At 39.6% G+C, this 21,725-nt stretch overlaps 1 protein-coding gene across 2 annotated transcripts in view; it reads right to left on the bottom strand.

The window, feature by feature from the left end:
- Positions 1-21,725, bottom strand: part of PCSK5 (proprotein convertase subtilisin/kexin type 5) — a 271,693-nt gene that overhangs the window by 201,877 nt on the left and 48,091 nt on the right. For both annotated transcript variants that reach the window (XM_063129354.1, XM_063129356.1), the window contains exon 4: positions 1,077-1,220. In XM_063129354.1, the coding sequence (XP_062985424.1) occupies positions 1,077-1,220 (144 nt within the window). The remainder of the gene's footprint in view (positions 1-1,076; positions 1,221-21,725) is intronic.

Here is a 21,725-nt window from a genome sequence, read left to right as displayed (position 1 = left end):
GAATTGCAGCCCAATAATAATTGTCAATATAACACAGGCTTATTCTTTCACCAATATATATTTTGCTTGCAAAACATGGTAGTTTCACGAGCCAAGCTTCACACCATCTGTATCTACTTTCAGGCACCAGATCTCAAAACGTTTTGAATAGTTTCACTCTTCGGAAGACAAAGTTGCCCTCTGAAATTTTCATGGTTATAACAACTACAACTTACATTTTGAAAGTGAATTTGAAAGGAACATTAATTCACAGTATGAAAAGCAAATTTAGGAATGTGATGGGCAGGGTGGGAGTCTGATTACTACAAACATTTGTGGATGAATCTTATAGAGAGTGGATCCAACATGACACTGGTTAGGCTAAAGCTTCACAGGTCCCAAGCAAGGTGGTAGAAGCTCTTTTCTTTCCTGAGTTAAAGACATGCTAGTGAAAATTATAGGTCTGGAGACACCAGAATTACTTCTTAATGTGCACGGGGCAGATATGCACTTGGCCAAAAGAATCTTTAACAATAATGACGTTAAAAAGTTGTCCAGTGGTAAACTATGTGGAGTTATCCAAAGCTATAGCCATTCAATATGTTAATTAAAACACCGACAGGTGGTAGAATCTGTTCTTCTTAACCTCCTAATGAATTCTAGGGTTTAATCCATAGATTAGTGCTGTTTTGAAACTGGACAAATCTCAGTGTGTGTAGGATTGCAGGTAAAATGTATACATGTAAAAAATAAAGACCATCAGCTATATAATCCAGGAGAGAACTCTGTGTAATATCTGGTTGAGGATCTCAAACTATTTAGTCTCTAATCAGGGATGACAAACTTGGGGGGTGGGGAAATGGCCATGACATACTGTAACTTATAATTAATGTCTTATTGATACAGACAAACCAAATTATATGAAAACGAAAATATAATTCACAACACTTAATTTTACTGTTAACCCTTTAGTGTACCCTTATTTTTCAGACATTTTCTTTCAGCATTACCATCCTTCTAAATAATTCCAGCACCTTGATTAATTTACCATCACTCAGCATAATAAAACAGCAGTCTGACACACTGTGGAAACTCACATAATTTTGTGCCAAGTCTGGATGGGTTCTTTCAATGCCATCATCCAAGATGGTGACCACAATGTTCTTTCCAGTGTAGCCTCTTCTCCAGGCACCTACAATGTTCATATCTGACTGACAGAGGTTTGTATTATCACTGCAGTGCTAGAGGAAGGGGGTGGGAAAACAAAAAAAAAAACAAGCATTATATGTAGGAAATTAGTCAACAGTGTGAGGCAAGGAGATATTAGCCTATTCATTAGCATAACCAATTAAATTATCAGCAAACGAGTATATTGATTTAAACTAAAGAGACAGCAAATCAATGCCCTAATTAACAAACAGCAAGATAATTTGAAAAGGATGCTAAATGAAATGAAAATTGTTAGAGCTAGTTATTTCTTTTGAGATTGGTCATGATATGAAGGAATAGTTATTAGAGTACTTAATTATTATTATGGGTCCTTAGGAACCACACAGACAATAAAAATAGCTCTTTCCTGGGCATTCCACACACTTGTGGTGGGGAAAAAAATGCATTTGAATTTTTCAGCACAACTAACTGCATGTGGATAAAAGAAGACAAAGTGCCCGTACGAAATAGCCATGGAAACACAAAAAATGCTTGTGTGGGGGAGGGAATGGGGGGGAGGGGACAGAGTTATTTACTGTATAATCTTGGAAATAGCTGTCTGGAATCTCATACAGATTCCTTTATATCTGCAAAACAACAAAAACAGTTCTTGGCATGTTTAGTAGAGCATCAGCAGGAGATGAACAGCAGCTAAGAACCTGTAACCAAAACAATCTCCATAAAATACTTGAAGCTTAAGGTGCTTATTGAATTTCAGCTAATAATAAAGACAAAGGTTTTGGGCACCACTCTACGTTAAATGAAAATTGGTCTATTCTCTCCCCTACCTTTATTTTGCATGAAGGAGGCCAGTTTATAAAGAAAGGAAATAGACATTTGGGCACTCATTACCCCACCCAATCCCTTGACCCTAAAGAGAGAGTGAATCCTTTTAATGAGTATCCTATTCAGACCCTCAGTAGTGGTGCTTTGCTCCAGCTCCCCTGGGCTCAGTGAGAATAAGCAGAAAAAGGGAAAAATAAATTCTTACAACTAGTATCATAGCAACTCATACTAGTTGCAAGAGCTCTCAGAGTTCCTTTACTCTCATTTCCCTATCCCCTTCCTTCTACTGACAACTCCATGTTCTGTTGTAGCAGTTTAGAATTTGTAATGGCAGCAGATAGGTTAGAAGGGGTCCTGTTTTGCCCAGACTGACCTTCTTTCTAACTTCACTGTGTTCAACATCATGAAATGAATCAATTTGTTCGCACAACAATTATGCCCCAAGAGACTATGCCCAAAGGGTGTATGACATAAAGTTAAAAAAATCTCACCCCCATGCTAGACTCCTGACTCCTTGTGCTTTATAGCAATAAATATAGTGAACAGGTTCAGAACTGAGAGCCAGCTCTGATTCTGAGCTCTTTAGCATTTTTAAGCACATTGGAGAAAGGCTGGGGAGGAAAAAAAGTGACTTCTATGAGCTCCAAAGAGTGCCGTATGTCTCTTGTTTTAGGCTAGTTGAAACCCTAAATTAGGAGCACTCCCAGCCACACATGGGGAAAACCCCATGGTGGCTGTGGATCTGCGCCACATTCGTTAGATGATGCAAGCACAGGTTCACAGCCACCATGGGGCTTCCCTGCAATGCTGCGTTTTGAAAAAGTCAGGGATTTACCCCAATGTTTTCAAATGGAGTGATGTCATCATGGTGCTTTCACTGTGTAATGTCACTCTGGGGCCAATCTGGGGTCAACCCAGGGGTGGAACCTGGTGGAAAGTGACCAGCGATGGCTTGCCTTCCACCAGGAGGAGGGTAGGAGTGGTTACGGGACCAGATGTCTGCCCAGAAACCATGTGCTCCATCCTCCTGACGCTGCAGGGTTGAAGAGGGAGGTGGCACCAACCTGGTGCCATGAAGACAGCCCCATGAAGTATTTTGGGGTGTAATAGAGAGCTTCGGCTCTTGTGATATAGAATATATATATATATATATATATATATATATGTATATACATATATATATATGTATATACATATATATATATATATATATATATATATATGTGTGTATATATATATATATATATATATATATATATATATATATATATTTAAAAAATAAAAAACAACTCACACACACACACAAATGGCTCAACAAGGATTTATGCTAAATCACTTCCAGGAGCTATCACATAACAAAAGCATGTGACAATCTGGTGTTGTTACTGATCAAAAGGGAAAGTTCCACATAGAATCATAGAATAGCAGAGTTGGAAGGGGCCTACAAGGCCATTGAGTCCAACCCCCTGCTCAATGCAGGAATCCACCCTAAAGCATCCCTGACAGACGGTTGTCCAGCTGCCTCTTGAAGGCCTCTAGTGTGGGAGAGGCCACAACCTCCCATGGTAACTGATTCCATTGTCGTACTGCTCTAACAGTCAGGAAGTTTTTCCTGATGTCCAGCTGAAATCTGGCTTCCTTTAACTTGAGCCCGTTATTCCATGTCCTGCACTCTGGGAGGATCGAAACTGAATCACTTAGTACAAATATGACAGTTTGCAGCTTGGTTTCAATAAAGCTAATAAACCTCATGTACCCTACAGGGATATTGAGGGGTATTTCCTCAATATGGAGCAAGGTATCACCTCTCTGAAACCAATGAAAATTAGCATACATTAAATATATCATTTGCATGCTCTAGACTAAGGAATATCACTTTGGTTCATTTCTACATTACGAATAAGACATTGGGCCTGTTCAGAAGACACCTTAAACCCTGCAGGTTAAGGCTTTGGTTAAGCAGCAGGATTTAAGGTGTCTTTTGCTAAACCTTGCTCACTCACCAACCACAGTCTGCAGCAGGGTTAGCGGCTCTAAGAATAGCTTTAAAGTGTTGTGTGCGACAGCACGGCTTGTGGTTAGTGCGAACCCCAAACAACCATGTTTCGCTAATCACAGAGCCTGAAGTGTTGTCTGAACAGACCCATTGTTCATTCATCAGTTTCACATAGCAAATGGCAGGGGGAGATTAGATAAGACATTCAGGAGATTCTAGTTTCCGGCATATAGTCAATCTTTACTACTTTAACACCATGAAATTAACAGTTATTTTAGTGCAAGCTAGATAAGGGATCATTTGCAAATATGTGGTGCATCCAAGCAGATGGGAAAAATGGCAAAGTTGTGACAAATGTGGAAGGTAGGTTTGGCTGAAAGTACATAGGTAATCAAAGCAAATTCCTCGCTCCCTCCTTCTCACATGTTTTTCCATTTAACTGTTCTACCTATCTCCCTTTTCCGCTACTCCCTTATTCACCCTCAGCTTTCTCCATATAGACAGCCTGTTCCAGCTGAATATTTAAGTGACTTAGTGAAAAAGTTAAGCGCTGGCTTAAAATTTGTCCACTAACATCAATGGAACTTTGAAATGCTCAATTCAATGCAATGGAATTTTAAAATGCTTTGGCAAAACCTCATCCATTGTGAGTATCTATCACATGCACACACTCTTCCATGAACATGTAATACCATAAAAAGTGCTACTATAGCATGTCTCTATTTCCCAGAAACTCTTATGTTGGAGGATTTATATGGGTTGTCTGTTTGTTTTTTACCTATAACAGATTGTATATCAATGGGTACCTAACTATTTATAAAACAGTTGTCTGATCAGTTATCTCAGGGTGCCTATTGCAGGGAAAGGAAGGTAAAAGAGCAGCATGCAGGTGCTACTAGCTCTCACCCACTGTGGGAGAAAAAAGCCACAATAGGAGTGAGAAGAGAGGCAAGCCCTCCCTTTGCTGGCAAAATGATCACTGTTATTGGGGGCAAAATGGGTTCAAAGAAAACACAGCCTTTATGCACAGTTTCTAAACTAAATTCCCTCTCTTTTGAAATTTGGGGAGGCTGAAAGGCAGGCTCAGCTTCTCCTTGTCCCTTCTAGTCACTTCCCGTCCTTTCCCCAACAATCACTTTAGGGATCAAGAGAAAATTAACCATCCCTTTGTCACCAAAGAAATTGCAGGATGTGGTTATGTATGATACACATGTGCTTGAACTCAGAGAAAGGAATAGAAAGCATCCTTCTGTAATTCCTTCTACAGTCCCGCTGGATTCACTTAATTAGTGACAGAAAGAAATGTTTGTCATTCAAAGAAATTCCTTATCATATTACAGGAATTAAAAATGTCTCTGGTATAAGAGTGCCATGATATGTATGTGACATACTGTGTGTGCGTGTGTGTGTGTGCATGTGTGTGTGTGTGTGTGTGTGTGTGTGTGTATATATATATATATATATATATATATATATATATATATATATATACTAGAATAAGAAATTGTAACTAAAATGACAAGGAGCCAAAAAAGGTTGTTTGTTACTAAGAGTGACATACTTTATGGCCAATTCCGGTGTGGACTTTGTATCCTGAAGGGAGTATTAGCAGGAAATGAGGTTCACCAACCATCACAGATGCTGCCATAGTAGTAAATACTGGAAGCCTATCTGTCTTCCATATTTCTTACTGCTAAAATTAAGAAAAGGAAACCAAGAAATGACCTCATAGATCCTTCATCACATATCTTATAATGAATAGGTGACAAACCCCTTTGGTTCTTCTTCATCCAAAACATCTATTTACTCTGACTTCTGGCCTCATTCTTACATCTTTTAGTAACATGGAAGAAACAGCCTATAGGCAGTTTGCTGAGGGAAGTGACTCAGAAGTTCTGCTATTTAGCTCAGACAAGCCATGTACCTTGGGCTGTAGGAAAGGGTGTGAGATTATAAACCCTCTTTCCTTGAAAGGTTTTGGAAGCCTGCCAGAAGACAGCTTCTTTCTCCTTCCATGATGTCATCAAGCTGTCCTTGCCTGACCTTTTGCTGTTCCAGCAACATCCTTACTGCCAGTGATTGGATTCTGCTCCTTATATATTCTGTACAGAAAAGAAAGGATGTATTCACCCTCTTTCAATTGCCTTATGGGTCTATGAATCCAATCAATAAAAACAAAACAAAATGAGCAACCTGGCAGACTGAAACAGAGCTAAAGAGAAGGACAATAGTGCTGCCAGAGAACCAGTACAAAGCTTTGAATTTTCCAAGGCGGTAGGAGAAAAGGCAATACCTTGTCTGGTGATGACATCTGACCTTCTCCTCACCTGTAGCCCTGCTTCTTATAGCATGTGCGAGAGGGGGCAGATCATGGCAGGAGAAGAGGAGGGGAGAAGTTGTGTGTATCTCTTCTCCCATTGTTTTGGGGGACTTCAAGCTACACCAGTGTAATGATGTATAACAGTAGTACATGAACAGAAGAGGTAATAGCTATTAAAACAGCCATGTAGCTCACAGTTCATAGCATCTCAGGCAACAGTAACCCTTACATATCAAAGCTTGTCTTTGTCGCTCTTAGAGATTTTTTTTTCAATAATGAAAGTAGAAGTGCATGTATCTGAAGTAGTATGTGTTTGCATAAACTGCTTTTTCCAGCTTGGTCCCTTCCAGATGTTTTGGTCTACAGTTCCCAGTATTCCTGTTGGCTGGGCCTAAACCTTGTTTGTTGTGAATAACATTCTCATTTGCCATTAGCATTTCAAATTTTCCATTCCTAGGGACTCTGTAGGGTTCGTGGACACTCTTTGTGAGATGGAGCTACATTTGATAGGCTCTATATCAAGTAGCTCTCAAACAGACTTGTTTCTTTCAAGTAGTTTCTGCATAGTGATTATGTGTAGATCAGCTTAGGCTGTCTTGGTGGAGAGGTTTTGTGGATAGCAAACCACTCAAATTCCTCCATCATATCTGTACTCTAGGAATTTCAACTTAAGTTTTCATTCATAAGCCATTCTGTTCTAAAACAAGACACAGTTTCAGGTGACAGATTCACAATTCACTTTATTTCCTTCCAACAGTTTTTTCTCTCTTTTCACATAGTTCTGCTTTCAAACCTGTAAACCGCCCAGAGAGCCCTGGCTATGGGAGCGGTATATAAGTTTAATAAAATAAATAAATAAATAAAAAACCTGATACTGTTTTTAATCCTGCCCTTACGTTGGCTAGAAAAGAAATAAAGACTCGGGATAGACTTTAGGTTTACAAGGAAGAATACATTTGAAAGTGGGGGACAGTATGGGAAACTCCTGACTTTAGCTACAAAATAGGCTAAATCTCTGGAAATGCTGTCCACATTTTATTTTGTTCCAGTATGACATACAAAGTGCACCTTCCAGAAATATCTTGGATATCTATGATGGCATGATGTATGACACTTAACTAAAATACATGACTCAATCTAAATTATGATGTAAATTAACCAGCAGTTTTTTAATAATGCTAAAGTATGTGATTTATTAAACCATACAGAATTCTAAATACCAGATACTTCCATTTAATGGCTGTGTAGTGAAACATTAAAACATTCATTATCTCAAACTTCCCTACTGATTTTTTAATGCAATTGAGTTCATCATATTTTAGATGCCATTTGAGGGAAACAAATCACATTATAACAATTTATATGTACAATGAAATGAAATAAGGAATCAATATTAGAACATGTCTATTTGATGTGGAAGAATAAAACTAGCTAAAACCCCAGTTAACTGAATTTATCTTTCTCATGTGTATTTAAGGACTTAGGGAATGCAATGGCACTAATAATGATAGCTCCTAAACAGTAGAATGTGGAGAGGCATTTTAATACTTTCCTTCCCACACTAGGTATTCTGCTGTTTGCTAGGAACTGCACGCAGAGGGGGTCAACAGGCTGTGAGGTGAATGCAAGTAAGGCACATAGGGGCATTGACTTACCAAACATAACAATTCTTATAGTAACAAAATGCTTGGCAATGAGGCTGGCATGGAAGGAGAAGAAGATTGTTACAATATGTTCCATGAGAAGCCTCTATAGGCTCATGCACCTTGCCATAACAAAAATAAACCAATCCAGATCCTATTCCAAGATTAGCTGTACAATTCTTTTCCCAAGTTATACCCACTCAAAGAAACAGGATCAGCCCCAAATCCACTTGTGTCAGTAGTATCCCAGTACAGCAGCCTGGAGGAACATCAGGCATGTGCCAACACAGCATCAATAGCTACCTTTTTAGAAGGCACAACACAAAACCAGCACAAAGGGTGTCATTAATACGATTGGACATAAACTGATCAATCTTGTTTTTCCAGCACACCATCAATACTGGATTGGCACAGTCGTTGCACTAATGGAATCTTGCTAGTACAACCACAAACTAGGTTTGAAAAATGGGTATGGCACAGGAAAACAGGATTGATCAGTTTATGTCCAATGGTATCATGAAGCCAGGATAGGACACACCCTTTGTGCAGGTTTTGTGGTGTGCATTCTAAAAAGGTAGCTGTTGTACTCCTTTGCTTTGATACTGCTGGAGTCCAGGATCATAAACATGTTATACTGGTTTTAGCTTTGGTGTAGTGTTAACTGGCACAGCTAGACCAAAGAATCATTCTATGTTTAGCTGCCATCCTGCACATAGATAAGTTGCTTAACTCAAATTGACATAATTGGGATTTAATCAGCCTATTAATTTCAGGAGGTATTACTCTTACGTACAGCTGTTCATGTTTAATTTAAGTAAATCCATCAGGCATTCATTTTGTGGCATATAGCAGTATTCTATAAACATTTGGATGCCACTGTTTATAAGAACGCATATTAATATATGTGGGTCTCACAACAATATTTCAGGGAGCAAACCTATATCCCCTGAAACCGCACTCTCCACCCCCTCCCTCTGGTAACCAGTGTGGTTCTGGTTACATCACCACACACAGAAACGGAGTGCATAGACGGCATTCTTGGGAGCAGGGAGGGAGGAAGCTGAGCTGTGGCCATACGACATTTCCTATGGGTGCCTAGCCTCCTTCTCTCCCCGTCTGAAATGCAGGATGGCTGGAGAGCAGAGGTCGAGATTGCCTCTTTGCTTTTCTTGCCTTGCTTTGGATACTTGGCAGCCTCCAAGTTTGGAGGCTGCAGACCATCTTCATAGGACTGAGCCCTAAAAGAATTCATGAATGTTAGTTTTAAAATGTGATGCTTGATTTGAAATTATTGAGTAGACCTAGGCGATACCTAGGCTAGAAAATGGGGATAAGTCCCCTTGAAATCAGTAGGACTTGCTGACAATTAGATAAGCATAGGAGTGGGCTGCTCAAGACCAAATTCAATAGGAAAAATAAACTCTAAATCATGTGTTTCCTTCACTTGCATAAACACCCCAATGATACTTCCATATTCAACAGGATTATTCTTAAATCCTGCCCAACAGGGGAAATATTTGGAAGTAAGACATTTAACTTAACACCTTGTAAGGATATTAGCATTATTTATGCTAATAATTCAGCCCTTTCATGTGGATGTCTAGTTCAGAGCTATGTTTTCCTCATGCATGGGGATCATTTTTTCTGCTTTTGTCTAAGAGATGATGCTCTGCTATATAGAAATAGGGGAAAGTGTGCACAACAAATATATTGATTCTGTTCTGTCATGAAGAAGGACAGAATAAAGCTATTGTTCACAATTTTCACACATACACACATTTTCCTCTGCAGTTCATCTGGAACTGTCTTCTCATATACTGCTACCTTGTTGATAATTCAGCTGTGTCACACCTGGATGAAAGCTATCCTTGCCTTTTTTCTAGTTTCTGCTTTCTTTCCATGTACATCTTAAGTCTATCAGCAATATTATGATACAATGTGTGAATGATGCAGAGCAAAATGGTGGTATTGTCATAAGTGAAAAAGAAAATTGCTGGGAATGAAACAATTAAGGGCGTCACATAGATTTATGAAGATTTTAAAAAGGACTTTCTGTTTATTGAGACCTTTGAAGCCATTAAGGTGTATCATCTGAACAAAAGCTGGAAAATGGTAAATGCTCATGTACAACTCTCTCCATTAACTTTCTTTAGATGACTGCAGCAGTAATGAGTACATAATGAGTTGTTCTTGTACTTCAAAACAATTACGATGCTCAGACTGACAAATCCAAGATATGGTTCCTGAAAATGCATACTTAACAGGAGCTAAACAAAGCCAACAAATAAGTCTATGGGCTGAATTAATTTTGTAGAACAGAGAGTTTTTTTAATTTATTTTTTAAAATACACTTTGCTATCATGGTTTGTGATGCCTTAAGCGAATGTGAAAAAGGAATACTGTGTATAGTGGTGAGTTCCATGAGCTGATGGGGACTTTAGACTTATTTGTCTTAAACAGAAGACCCCATGCTTCTTGGCAAACTATTTTTCAAAAGTAGTTTGTGATAAGCCTCTCCTGTGAGCCTAAGCAGCTCTTTGAATCATGGCCAGTATTTTTTTTTCATTTAAAAGCTGTACACAGTGCCAGAAGAATTCACATAGGCATATCAATAGAATGTACTGATGCTATGATAAGGTAAAAATCCATCATCCTTGTCATTTCTTTTCCCCTTGCAAAGTTTAAGTTGCTTCAGGGCATATTAACAGGTTTTGAAGCCAGTAAGCAGAACTTCTGGCAGATCCTTCTAGCAAACTAGTTCACACATGCATTAAAAAACAACAGCCAAGAAATCTTTTAAAATGTATGTTCCTTCTTATCACTGAAACACATGTGTGAAAATGTTCATTCATCACAAAAACATAATTTCTTTCCAGAAACTAAGAGAGAAGAGAAGGGAAGTCTTGAAGACCTACTCTTAAGCTTCTTGAACAACTGAAAATATCTGCCTTTATGGTTAAAGAAACACATTTTCTACATACACTTTTTTGGAAATAAATTTCAGTGGATGGAGGGAGGAGTATTTCTTTAAAAATCTTGCACGGAAGCTGAATGAAATAGCATTTTCTCAGCATGTTAAAGTACTTTAGATTTAATTCCACCCGAGAGTGGTATATGCTGATCTAGACAACTAGCCATTCTCAAAGGGAGGCCCATAGCTCATTGAAAGTGCACGATTTGCATGCAGAATCCACCCTGAAAACCCATGGATTGTTTTAAGGTTACATTATAAGAGAATAACATCTTTGATGCAGTAAAAGATTAAGTTTTATAGACAAAATACATCAATCTTCATCAAAATGTATAATGAAATCTTACTGCAGACAACATAGCTTGCTGAACGCTGTCTTTATGATTTGGTGAGCTCAGGTAAAATCAGGTTATTCTACTTATTGAATAATATCAATGTCTATCATTTTCTTAGTCAAATATAAAAACCAGAAGTTTGCTCTTTATTGCATCCAGACAAAATGTCCTCAAGTAACCTACTACCCTGTTGGAGACTGTTTGAGTTACCAGGGTAAAAAAGAAAAACGAGGGCACACTAGGTGAAACCATATTGTTTTTTTAAAAAGGGGGGGGGGAAGGAACAGTGCTTTAACTGCCTGTGCTGTCTTACTTTAAAATCTTCATATATAGCAAGCAATATGATCTTTCTAAGCACAAGTAGCTGTTGAACTGATGATAAAGAATCACTCTATGACTCCAACCCCACCCCACCCCATTCCTTGCCTTAAAGCACATTCTTATGCATGTTTCCTCAGAAAGTTCTGAGTTCCTCAAAATGTTTCCACTGAGTTCTGCTGGACCTCACTCCTGGAGCAAGATGCAATCCTATGTACACTTACTGGGGCAAATAAACTCCAATAGAACTTAGTGGGACTTACTTCTGTGTAAACATGCATAACATTGGAGTACATGTCTGCTAGTCTGACATTCTTTATATGAAGCAAACAATAATCATGTGTTCTTGTTTTTAAGCCTTAAGCTTCTTTGCAATTTAACAGTGTAATCTTATGCATGTCTACTCAGAAGTCTCATTGAGTTCAAAGGGGTTTATTCTAAGGGTAAGCAGGTACAGGATTGCAGTCTAAGGGGCATAAGTTACATATCTTGGAACATTACATGACAAACATCACATCTGCCTGGTAAATTATTCTGTGGTATGTCTTGAAACAGCTCAGCTCATGTTAATTTTCTCTCCAATCAGCTTTGTGAGAAAATCTAACAATGGCCAGATATAGCCATAGCAGGCTATACCAAGCAGGATATAACACTATGAAAGCGGTTTAAAAACAGTACATGGAATGTGTCATGGGCCCCAACAGTTGTCAGTGTACTTCAATAACATTATAAAGCAGTAGTGTAGATCCTGCCTATGTATGTTTTTCAGTATTGATAGCATCGTTTTTGTAATGCTTGGTGTTGTAATGAAACACACCCCACAGACTGGTCTTGGTCACCTGAGAGTTCCTTCTTGAAAGAAGCTACCAAACTAATGCCCGTAATGAAAGATTTCATTCATGGAAACAGCCAACACAATATGTAGGTTGTAGTGTAGGGTGACCAACTGTCAGGATTTCCCCGGATTTGTCCTGGTTTTTGTTCTTTCCATGGTGTCAGGGGGGATTTTCTATAATTTTCAATAATGTCCTGGAATGACACACCTTCCTCTTTAAGGCTGCCATTAGCATGGCAGGAGGGAATGACATGCTTTCTTGAGGCACATCATTCCCCCACCCCGAGCTCCAATTGAGGTCTTAAAGGGGAAAGTGGGTCATTCGTGGACATTATAGAAAAGGCCCCAATTGGAGTGGATGGTGGTGGTACAGAATGAAATCCTTTCCCCTCCTCCACTCCAATCGGGTTCTTTAAGGTGGCGGGGGAATAACGTACTTTCTGCAGGACTCAGAAAGCTGCTTCCCCACACACACACACTAGGTGTCCTCTTTTTTGGTTTCCCAAATATGGTCACCCTATTGTAGTGCTACTGACCCAGGGCCTTGCTAGACCCAGTCGAAAATCCGGGGGAGAAGAGGGGAGAACTCGCGTTATGACTAACGCAGGATCTCACCCTTACGCTCCGGAGGAGAGCCATCGCGGCCGCCATTTTTTTTTATTTTTAAAGCAGCAGCAGCGCAGGAGCCAGGAAAGGTAACTGGTGTTTTTATTTTAAAAAAATATATTTCCCCCTCCCTGTCCCCGATCTGGTCACCCTGTCCCCGTTCTCCTTCCCCCCCATCCACCATGTCCTATGCCCCCTCCGCCCCCCCGTGATCTCCCCACCCTGGCTCCGCTCTTCTTCCCCATCTCTCCCGCCGGGTCCGCTCTTTCCCCCCTGGCCCCATCTCCCCCCGTGATTTCCCCCCTAGCCTGATGGGCACAGCGCTCGTACGGAGCGCTGCGGCCCGTCCACTGCTTTTCCCAGCTATTCGCATGTAAGCAAGCAGCCGGGAAAAGCCACGGAACTAACTAGAGCTTCCGCAGCCCCGGGCTACGGAAAAGCCGGGCCACAAGCGGATCCGGTTATCCTGGGTCAAGGGAGGGTTTAGCCTGGCTTGACCCCGGGATCCCCTGTGCGTCGTCTGCATGCACAGCAGGGAGCCCGGGCTTCGCACCGGGCTAAACCCTCGTCTAGGAAGGCCCCAAGAAGGGGCCTTTGTTCTCTGAACAAATAAAAGGAGAGTAGCAAGTAATATTTTTTTAAAAAAGCACCACCAACAATATTAAAAAAGTACATGCAATGCAGCATTGCCAAGTCTACTAAACTCTCAGTAAATCTACTGAAATATATGCCAATTGCCTGAAAAAGACACACATATGTGACAAATCTACTGATATAGATGGCTTTTTACATAAGAAAAATATATATTCCACAACAAAACAGCAACAAACCTTTGCACAGGTTGCTCCTTTAACCTAGCTACTTCTTCCTTTAATCTGGAGCCAGAGGAGGAAGAGGACAAACAGGGAGAGGGCCTCTGAAGCTAGAAGTAACATGTAGCCTATCTTGACTCGTCTAGTAGCCATTGATGCCCTTATCCTCCATGAATTTATATAATCCCTCTTTGAAGCCATCCAAGTTGGTGGCTTTCACTACATATTATATCTGTGAACTCCATAGTGTGAAGAAGTTCTTCCTTTTATCTGTCCCGAATCTTCCACCATTCAGTTTCATTGAATGACTTCGGGTAATAAAATTATGAGAGATGGAGAAAAATATATATCTCCCTATCCACTGTCTTCACACCTTGTATAATTTTATACACCTTTATCATGCCTCTGCTCTCTTGCTCTCTTTCCTTATAGGCACCTTGATCATTTTGGTTGTCATTTCCTACATTTTTCGAAGGCTACAATATAATTTTGAGTTGTGGTGACTGGAAACATACACAGTATTCCAAATGTGATTGTATCATAGATCTGTATAAAATCATTATGATATTATAACATCATCATCATCATCATCATCATCATCATCATCATCATTATTCCTTTCCCTTTGCCAGAATCTGCATCTTACGATCCAGGAAAACCTTTTAGAGGGGCTCCCTGATAGTCTACTAACTCCATCCAGCTCTATCAAGATTAAATCACCATTATTATTTTTTTAAAAATGGAATGCCAGTAAAAACTGTGGCTGTCAGTTAAGGAATGCTTCCTGGAACAGAGCTGTTTTCAGGAGATACCAGAAGAAACACAGTGCTGGCACCTGCCTGACCTCCAGTGGCAGAGAGTTCCAAAGTAAGGGGGCCACCACGCTGAAGGCTCTTCTCCTGGTAGATTCTAGTAAAGCCTGAGGTCCATGTGAAATCACCAGGAGCAGGGCCCCTAATGACGTCAAGGACCAGGCAGGTTGATAGGGAGAAGGTGCTTTCTCAGTATATTGCTATTCTGGTTACCCCAGAGAACTTTGCAAGCAAAATTGGACTCTGTTTAGTAGTCCAGTGGCTGGATAGTCATTTGAGGTCTGATGTGCATGTGACAAGCATTAGAACAAGGAGAGGTGACCAAAGACTGGAACATGATTACCTCCTTGATGCCGCCTTCATACGGTGGGCATTTACTCTTTCTCAAAAAAGTCAGCATAGATCAAGATAGACAATTATGCAAAAGCAGTAGTAAATTTAATCTTTCAATAACACTGGCAGTATGGTATGGTTAAAAGGGAATGGTTACAAATTACTACTAAAAGGGAAGCATGTGTGAATCCATGCAGGAAAGCAGGCAAATAGCTTTTTCTGTTTTAATATTGTAGAATATAATATATGCCCAGACCCAGAGTTTCCTGTGTAGAAGAAATAACCATTAATATGATATTCATTTCTAGCACTTCATTGCATTCTAAAGATAAAAAATTAGAAATATAAAGTATTTGTGTGTGTGTTACCTATTATTTGGCAGAGACAGAAGTGAATATAAAAAGAATATTGATTGCTCAAAATATGCAATAAAAAGCACTCTCAGCAAATTCTGACAAGACTTTGGTGCTATTTTAGCAAAACGGTAAAAGGAGAAAGCATATTATCCCTCTCTGATGAAAAATCAACACTTATAATTGAACAGAACATTTACTGCAATTTGATGCATCACAGGAAAACAAACAAACATCATGACATTTACTGGGTGGGGAAAAATGAAACTACTTTATCCTTGACAAGCAGGAAAATATCACTAAATAGATACTAAGCTGAATGTCACAACTTCTTGGTTCAGTGAAAATAATTGTCAGAAACTTCAGCCAGGGAGTACTGCCTGGTGAAACACAGTATGAAAACACATTAGTTGCCTACAGAATTAAGAATACAAGTAAATAAGAATACATGTGGTGCTGCTGATTCACACACGAAGACTGACATCTGTTTTTTCTAAACTATTTCTCGTCTAGTCAATGTACCTATTTTTATTTTAAGGACTTCTAAACAGTTAAACAAAGCATCAGACATTTTGTCAAATATGAATTGTGTGATTTCTGGCAAACTATAATAGATATAAGAATCTGGAGTCCACACTTTGCAGCTGAAAACACTGCTTGCTCACATTATTGGACATAGCAACGACCCCTTGTATTAATCTTATCTTAAAGTCTTTAATTTTGATAATTAAAGGTATATTCACACATAGACGTTCATCATTCAGTTACTCAAAAATTATTGTATTGCATCACACTAACATGGTGTTTGAGTAAGATGATGTGAGTACTTTGTCTTAGTTGATCTATGCTTGGGATTTAATCCAGGCATTCCTTCACCTGATATTGGAGTAATTGGGTAATAAATATGTAACATGTGACAGCCCTGAATAATTTATGTTTAAGGATGTACAGAATTTAATTTCAATTTGCAAATTACTTGAAAATGCCCTGTTCACAAATCTAAATGTGAACAGGAGCTCATGTTCTTGGAAAATGTTCACAAATTCCTGAACTTGCATTCACGTTCGCAATATGTGCACTTTTTAAAAAGCACACATTAAAAATGCACAGTTTAAAAAAATACAGAATTTTAAAAATGTACAATTTAAAGTGTGCATTTTTTAAACTGTGTTTTTTTTAAAAAAAGGTAATCTTTAAAACATTCACATTTTCATGCTTTAGTCAATGGGAGAGAAAGTGTGGACTACTGAAAAACGTACACTTTTCCCAATCAAATGAACTGGGGTGGGGGGACACACAGGTAGTAAACAAGAATGAGGGCAAGCTGAACTGAGCTTTGAAGTGAAGTTCAGATAATATTGGCAAGCCTGAGCAGCCCTGCTTCTCCCATCCCTATTTTTATTTAATACTATGTTTTACTTTGTTTCTCTGAAGACATAAAATAATTTTGTGCCCTCAAGTAAAAAGAAATAAAAGTATTATGAACACTAACAAGTAAGTTTTCCCCCAGTTCACCACACTTCTTTGTCAGTGTGTTCCAGATAAGAGCTTTGTCTTTTAACTGATAACTAGTGACATTTGGCAATGCTTCTTTATTTGTTTTGTTATAGGTTAGCACAGTAACCTGCCCTACTTAATGTCAATAATTTCACTCAGCTGTTTATATGTCTGTACTGAAGAAAAAATTTCCTTAGCTGACACATTTTTATGCTGATGAGTACACCTGTTAGATCTTGCTTGCCATGAGCTAGCATAACACCTTTCTTCACTTCCTGCTGATACTTTTGTCAGACTGCAACTTGGTGCCATTATATTCTGTAGTCTGCAGGTCTGGCTCAAGACATTTTGCTGCCTGAGATGAAGGACATGGTGCTGTCATTTCCCCAATTCCACATACAGAAGTCTATCAGACTGGCAGTTGACTTTTAATTCAACACTGTTAATGAGACAACATTCTTCACTGCACCAGAGGATTGCAAGCTAGGTTGTGACACACACACTGCTCTGTCCTCCAACACCTCCCAGTCACTCTCCAACTCCCAGCACAGCACCTGCTGCCTGAGGTGTATTTGTAAGAACGTGTGAGCATTCTTAATGCACAGGACTTGACACCCACACCAAGGGGGGATCTACACTATTGCTTTTAAAGCGCATTAAAGCACTTTGAAAACATTTTGAAACCTGTATATGCAGTGTGTCCTGGGCCCCAACAGTTGTCAAAACTGTTATAAAGCGCTTTAAAGCGCTTTAAAGCAGTAGTGTAGATGCCCCCAAGAAATGCTGTAAAAGCAGTCATGCATGCCCACTGCATTCAGATGTTACATTTCCTGAACCCCTGTATTATGGTTTGTAGGACTGAGAACAAGCTCTGTGCTCACAGCCTTCTGCTTAACTTTCTATGAAGCTGAGCACTCAGGATTGGGCTGAAGAGGTAAGCGTGTGAATACAGATTTCAATCCTGGTTTTCCAAATTGTGTTTTATTTATTTATTTATTTTATTACATTTCCATCCTGCCTTTTTTCCTCCAAGGAACTCAAGGCAGCATACATAATCTTCCTCCTCTCCATGTTATCCTCACAACAACAACCCTGTGAGCTGAGAGTCTGTGACTGGCTCAAAGTCACCCAGTGGGTTTCCATGGCCGAGGGGGGACTAGAACCCGGATCTCCCGACTCCCAGTCCAACACTTTAGCCACTACACCACACTGGGTCTCAAGGGTGAGAGAACGTGACATCTGGATGTAGTCAGTGTCATCAAGATAATTCTATTACTTTATCTTCATAAAAAAATTACTTCAGTAGAGGAGATCCCAAAACCCCTCTGCCTTGTCAAAAGACTAACATAAATGAGGTACAAATAATTATGTGAATAAGGCCAAAATGTAACTGATAGGTAAACACACACCTCTTTAAAACTCTTTATAAAACAAAGATGTAAATAAAAATATAATGTTAGCTTATGAAAAGGTCAGGAAAAGGCTCAGCCTCATTTGCTTTTGAGAGATTGACAGAAGTATCCTCTGATTCTTTGTAACTGTGGTTTTCATGGGTGCTTCGCTAATTCTCTGAGTACTGTCAAAACTGACAGAAGAGCACAGGGATGATGATGAATGTGATAGCCAAAAGAAGGCCAGAATTTGTTTGACAAATTATATGAATGTATAATCTTTTATCAACAAGGAGTCAGGATAGTAGTTAGAAAGAGAAAGCACATCAAGAGAAGGCTTTTTAAGAATAGGAGAGACCGTAGCATGTTTAAAGGCAGAAGGAAATGAACCAGAAGACAAAGAGATATTAATAATAAGCAAGGAAGGGAGGATAACAGGAATAATATTAATAAAGACATGAGAAGGGATCGGATCAAGATAACAAGTGGAAGCCTTCTAGACAGTTCATCAGCTGAGACCGAAGAAAACGCAGAAAAAGTTGCAGGAGGAACTGACAATTGAGGGACAGGAACTGGAAGAGGGGCAGAGATGACAAGATCAGAGCAAATAGTTTGAATTTTGTTATTGAAGAAAGAGGCAAAGTCGTTAGCAGACATAGAGGGGGGTGAGATGGTGAACTAGGCGTCAGAAGAGAATTGAAAGATGCAAAGAGTCGCTGAGGATGCGTAGCACTGGACTCGATTAGCAATGAGTAATACTGCTGTTTAGCCAAGAAAATAGCAGATGAGAAAGAAGAAAGAACAAATTTGTAATGGACAAAATCCGCCCAGTCCCTGTCCTACGCCAAAGGCGTTCAGGCACAAGAACGAAGGTAGTGGATGAAAGAGGTGAGCCAAGACTGGGGTTGAGAAGGATGAACCATCCGTGTTATAGATGGAGCAAAATTGTCACGAGTTGAGGATAAAGAAGAATTAAAGTTTGCTGTTTAGACTTTAAAAAAAAGCTTCTGAGTGACCACTCTATTAAAAGTCAGTTCTATATGTGTTTACTCAGAAGTAAGTCTCTCTCTGTTCAATGGGGTTTACTCAAAGGTAAGCATGCATCTGATTTTAGTATGACGTAAATGCATTTGAAATCAATGGGTAAGGGAACCAGCAGATCTGTAGTTTATGAACTTCAAGATACACAGCTTAGCATGATCAAAGAAATGGAAGATTGATCCTTCGTGCTTGTGGACTACCAGGAAAATGGGTTTAAGGGAGCAAAATTAAAGAAATTCCAAAAACAACAACAAGGGATGAACCCATCTGATTCAAACTTGGGGTGGCTAAAGCCATCCTTAAGAGCTATCACCATGCCAAATTTGATCTCTTTATCTTTAAAACTTATGCAGATGTAAGCACTTTGGTTACTTTGGAGCAAAGGAGGGGACCTGACCACCTTTACAAAAGAAATTAAAATGATTGTTCATCTGCCCACCCTTTGAAATGAGCAAAACAAACCTTTGCTCCTCCTCCCCTGTAAACCTTTCCTGAGGGGTGGGGCGGGAGATTTCACCAGCATAGTAGCACTCCAGGTGAAAAGATACATGAGCTGAAAGAGCGCAACAATGCACAGACGTGAAAGCGCCCAGTGCTCGACTCGCTAAGGAAACGGAGGGGGAAACTGCGGATGAAAACTGGATTTAAAAAGTAGGTGTGGTGGAGCCCGATATTACTTGATTGGACCTCAGCAAATAAAATGTGGGAAGCTGGGGAAATCTCACTGAATGCCAATCAAATTAGCTACTGAGAGGGGAAGGAGGGAGGGAGGAGAAAAAAAGGGATGCTGCTGCAATTGTTTGCTGCACATCAAGCAGGTAAAATCTGGAGTGGCTTTGGGTTAAATTCAGCCTGGTAGACCACTTGCCGACTTGCCTATGGTAAATGAGAATTGCTGACAGGCAATTAGGAAGGAAGAGAATGTGAGTTAGCTTCCTCCTCTTTTCCTGCTTTCAGGATGTAATTAATGAAACACATTAATAACATCCTGAAAGGAAAGGTGTGTGTGTGTGTGTGTGTGTGTGTGTGTGTGTGTGTGTGTGTATTTATATTATAATATTAATTACACATACTTTCTTGTCACTTCTGTCTGTCTGTCTCTCTTTTAAAACCTCAGTTTTGGTGGCATATCCAGAGACAGGGGGCTTATCTATACCAAGCAGGATATTGCACTATGAAAGTGGTATATAAAAGGCAGGAGCCACACCAAGCAGGATATAGCACTAGGAAAGAGGTATATGGCATGTGTCATAGGCCCCAACAGTTGTCAGTGCACCTCAATACCACTATAAAGCAGTAGCGTAGCTCCTGCCTTTTATATACCGCCTCCATAGTGCAATAGCTGCTTGGTGTAGATTAGGCCTGGGAAAGCCTTGGATCCTGTATATCCAAAGCCTCCTCCTATGTCACATTCCCAATTCTCTCTCTTTTTGCTTCTCCTACTGTTGAAGTTCTGATGTCAAGTAGGAAATGGCTATGGATGTTTCCTAAAAGGCTGGAAAGGGAGATCTGATGTTGGATCTTCCCCCCACCCTTTCCCAAGGTGCACGTCTCTTTCTGTCCTTGGAGGGGGAGATCCTAAAAGTCATATGGTCCCTGGGATTTATTCCAGTGTGTGTGTGTGTGTGTGTGTGTGTGTGTGTGTTTAAATTATCCATAATACATTAAAATTATGGCATGATACAATCATATTTCAGCATGATACAATCGCTTTCAGGTTCCATTGCTTAAGCACATGTTTTACTTCCATTTAAATGACTGCATTGTTCCTTCAATTATATTCTACCTTTTGGTTTTTTAAAAAATGTGTCAGTCATTTTACACCAAGGAGGGTAACCTCTTTGGGTCTGGGGTATGGATTGCCCCTTGGACCAAGTCCAGCAGGCTGGATGACATCAAAAGGTGGGGCCTTTTTCACTCCATCCCAATCAAGGTACAATCAGGCAGGAAGAAGGGGTCCAACTTGCCAGTCAAGGCATAGAATCATAGAATAGTAGAGTTGGAAGGGGTCTACAAAGCCATCGAGTCCAACCCCCTGCTCAATGTTACTCCTTCCTGTGCTGCTTGCATCCACAAAGTTTCTATTTATCCTGCATTTTCCAAGCATTTCCTTTTTCATAATCCTAAATTGCCAACAGTTCGTCAAATATAGTTTCCAAAATGTTTACTTGCAACTCTTGTCTATGTTGGACAGTTGACTAACACACAATATAACAATCTAAAACAAACACAGTCTTCCATCAAGTCAAAACTTGGCTCCATGTTTCACATAAAAACAGATCCCAGTACATTGTTTTTTGGCCAGCAGAGACTTGCATGTGTGATGTGTGTAAATAGTAGTATTTGGTTAGTACTTAGAATGTAATCACTTGCTATGAAAAAATGTATTTACTGAATATTTGAGCTGTGATCTTATTTAAGTATCACTGTGTTAGATGTAGTAGAAATTCTAAGCAAATATATTTTAAAATGGGTGTATGGGAGGAGA

Source organism: Elgaria multicarinata, chromosome 6 (genome assembly GCF_023053635.1).
Source record: "Elgaria multicarinata webbii isolate HBS135686 ecotype San Diego chromosome 6, rElgMul1.1.pri, whole genome shotgun sequence".
In the NCBI taxonomy this organism is placed as follows: Eukaryota; Metazoa; Chordata; class Lepidosauria; order Squamata; family Anguidae; genus Elgaria; species Elgaria multicarinata.
This window is presented reverse-complemented; position numbering and strand designations above follow the sequence as displayed.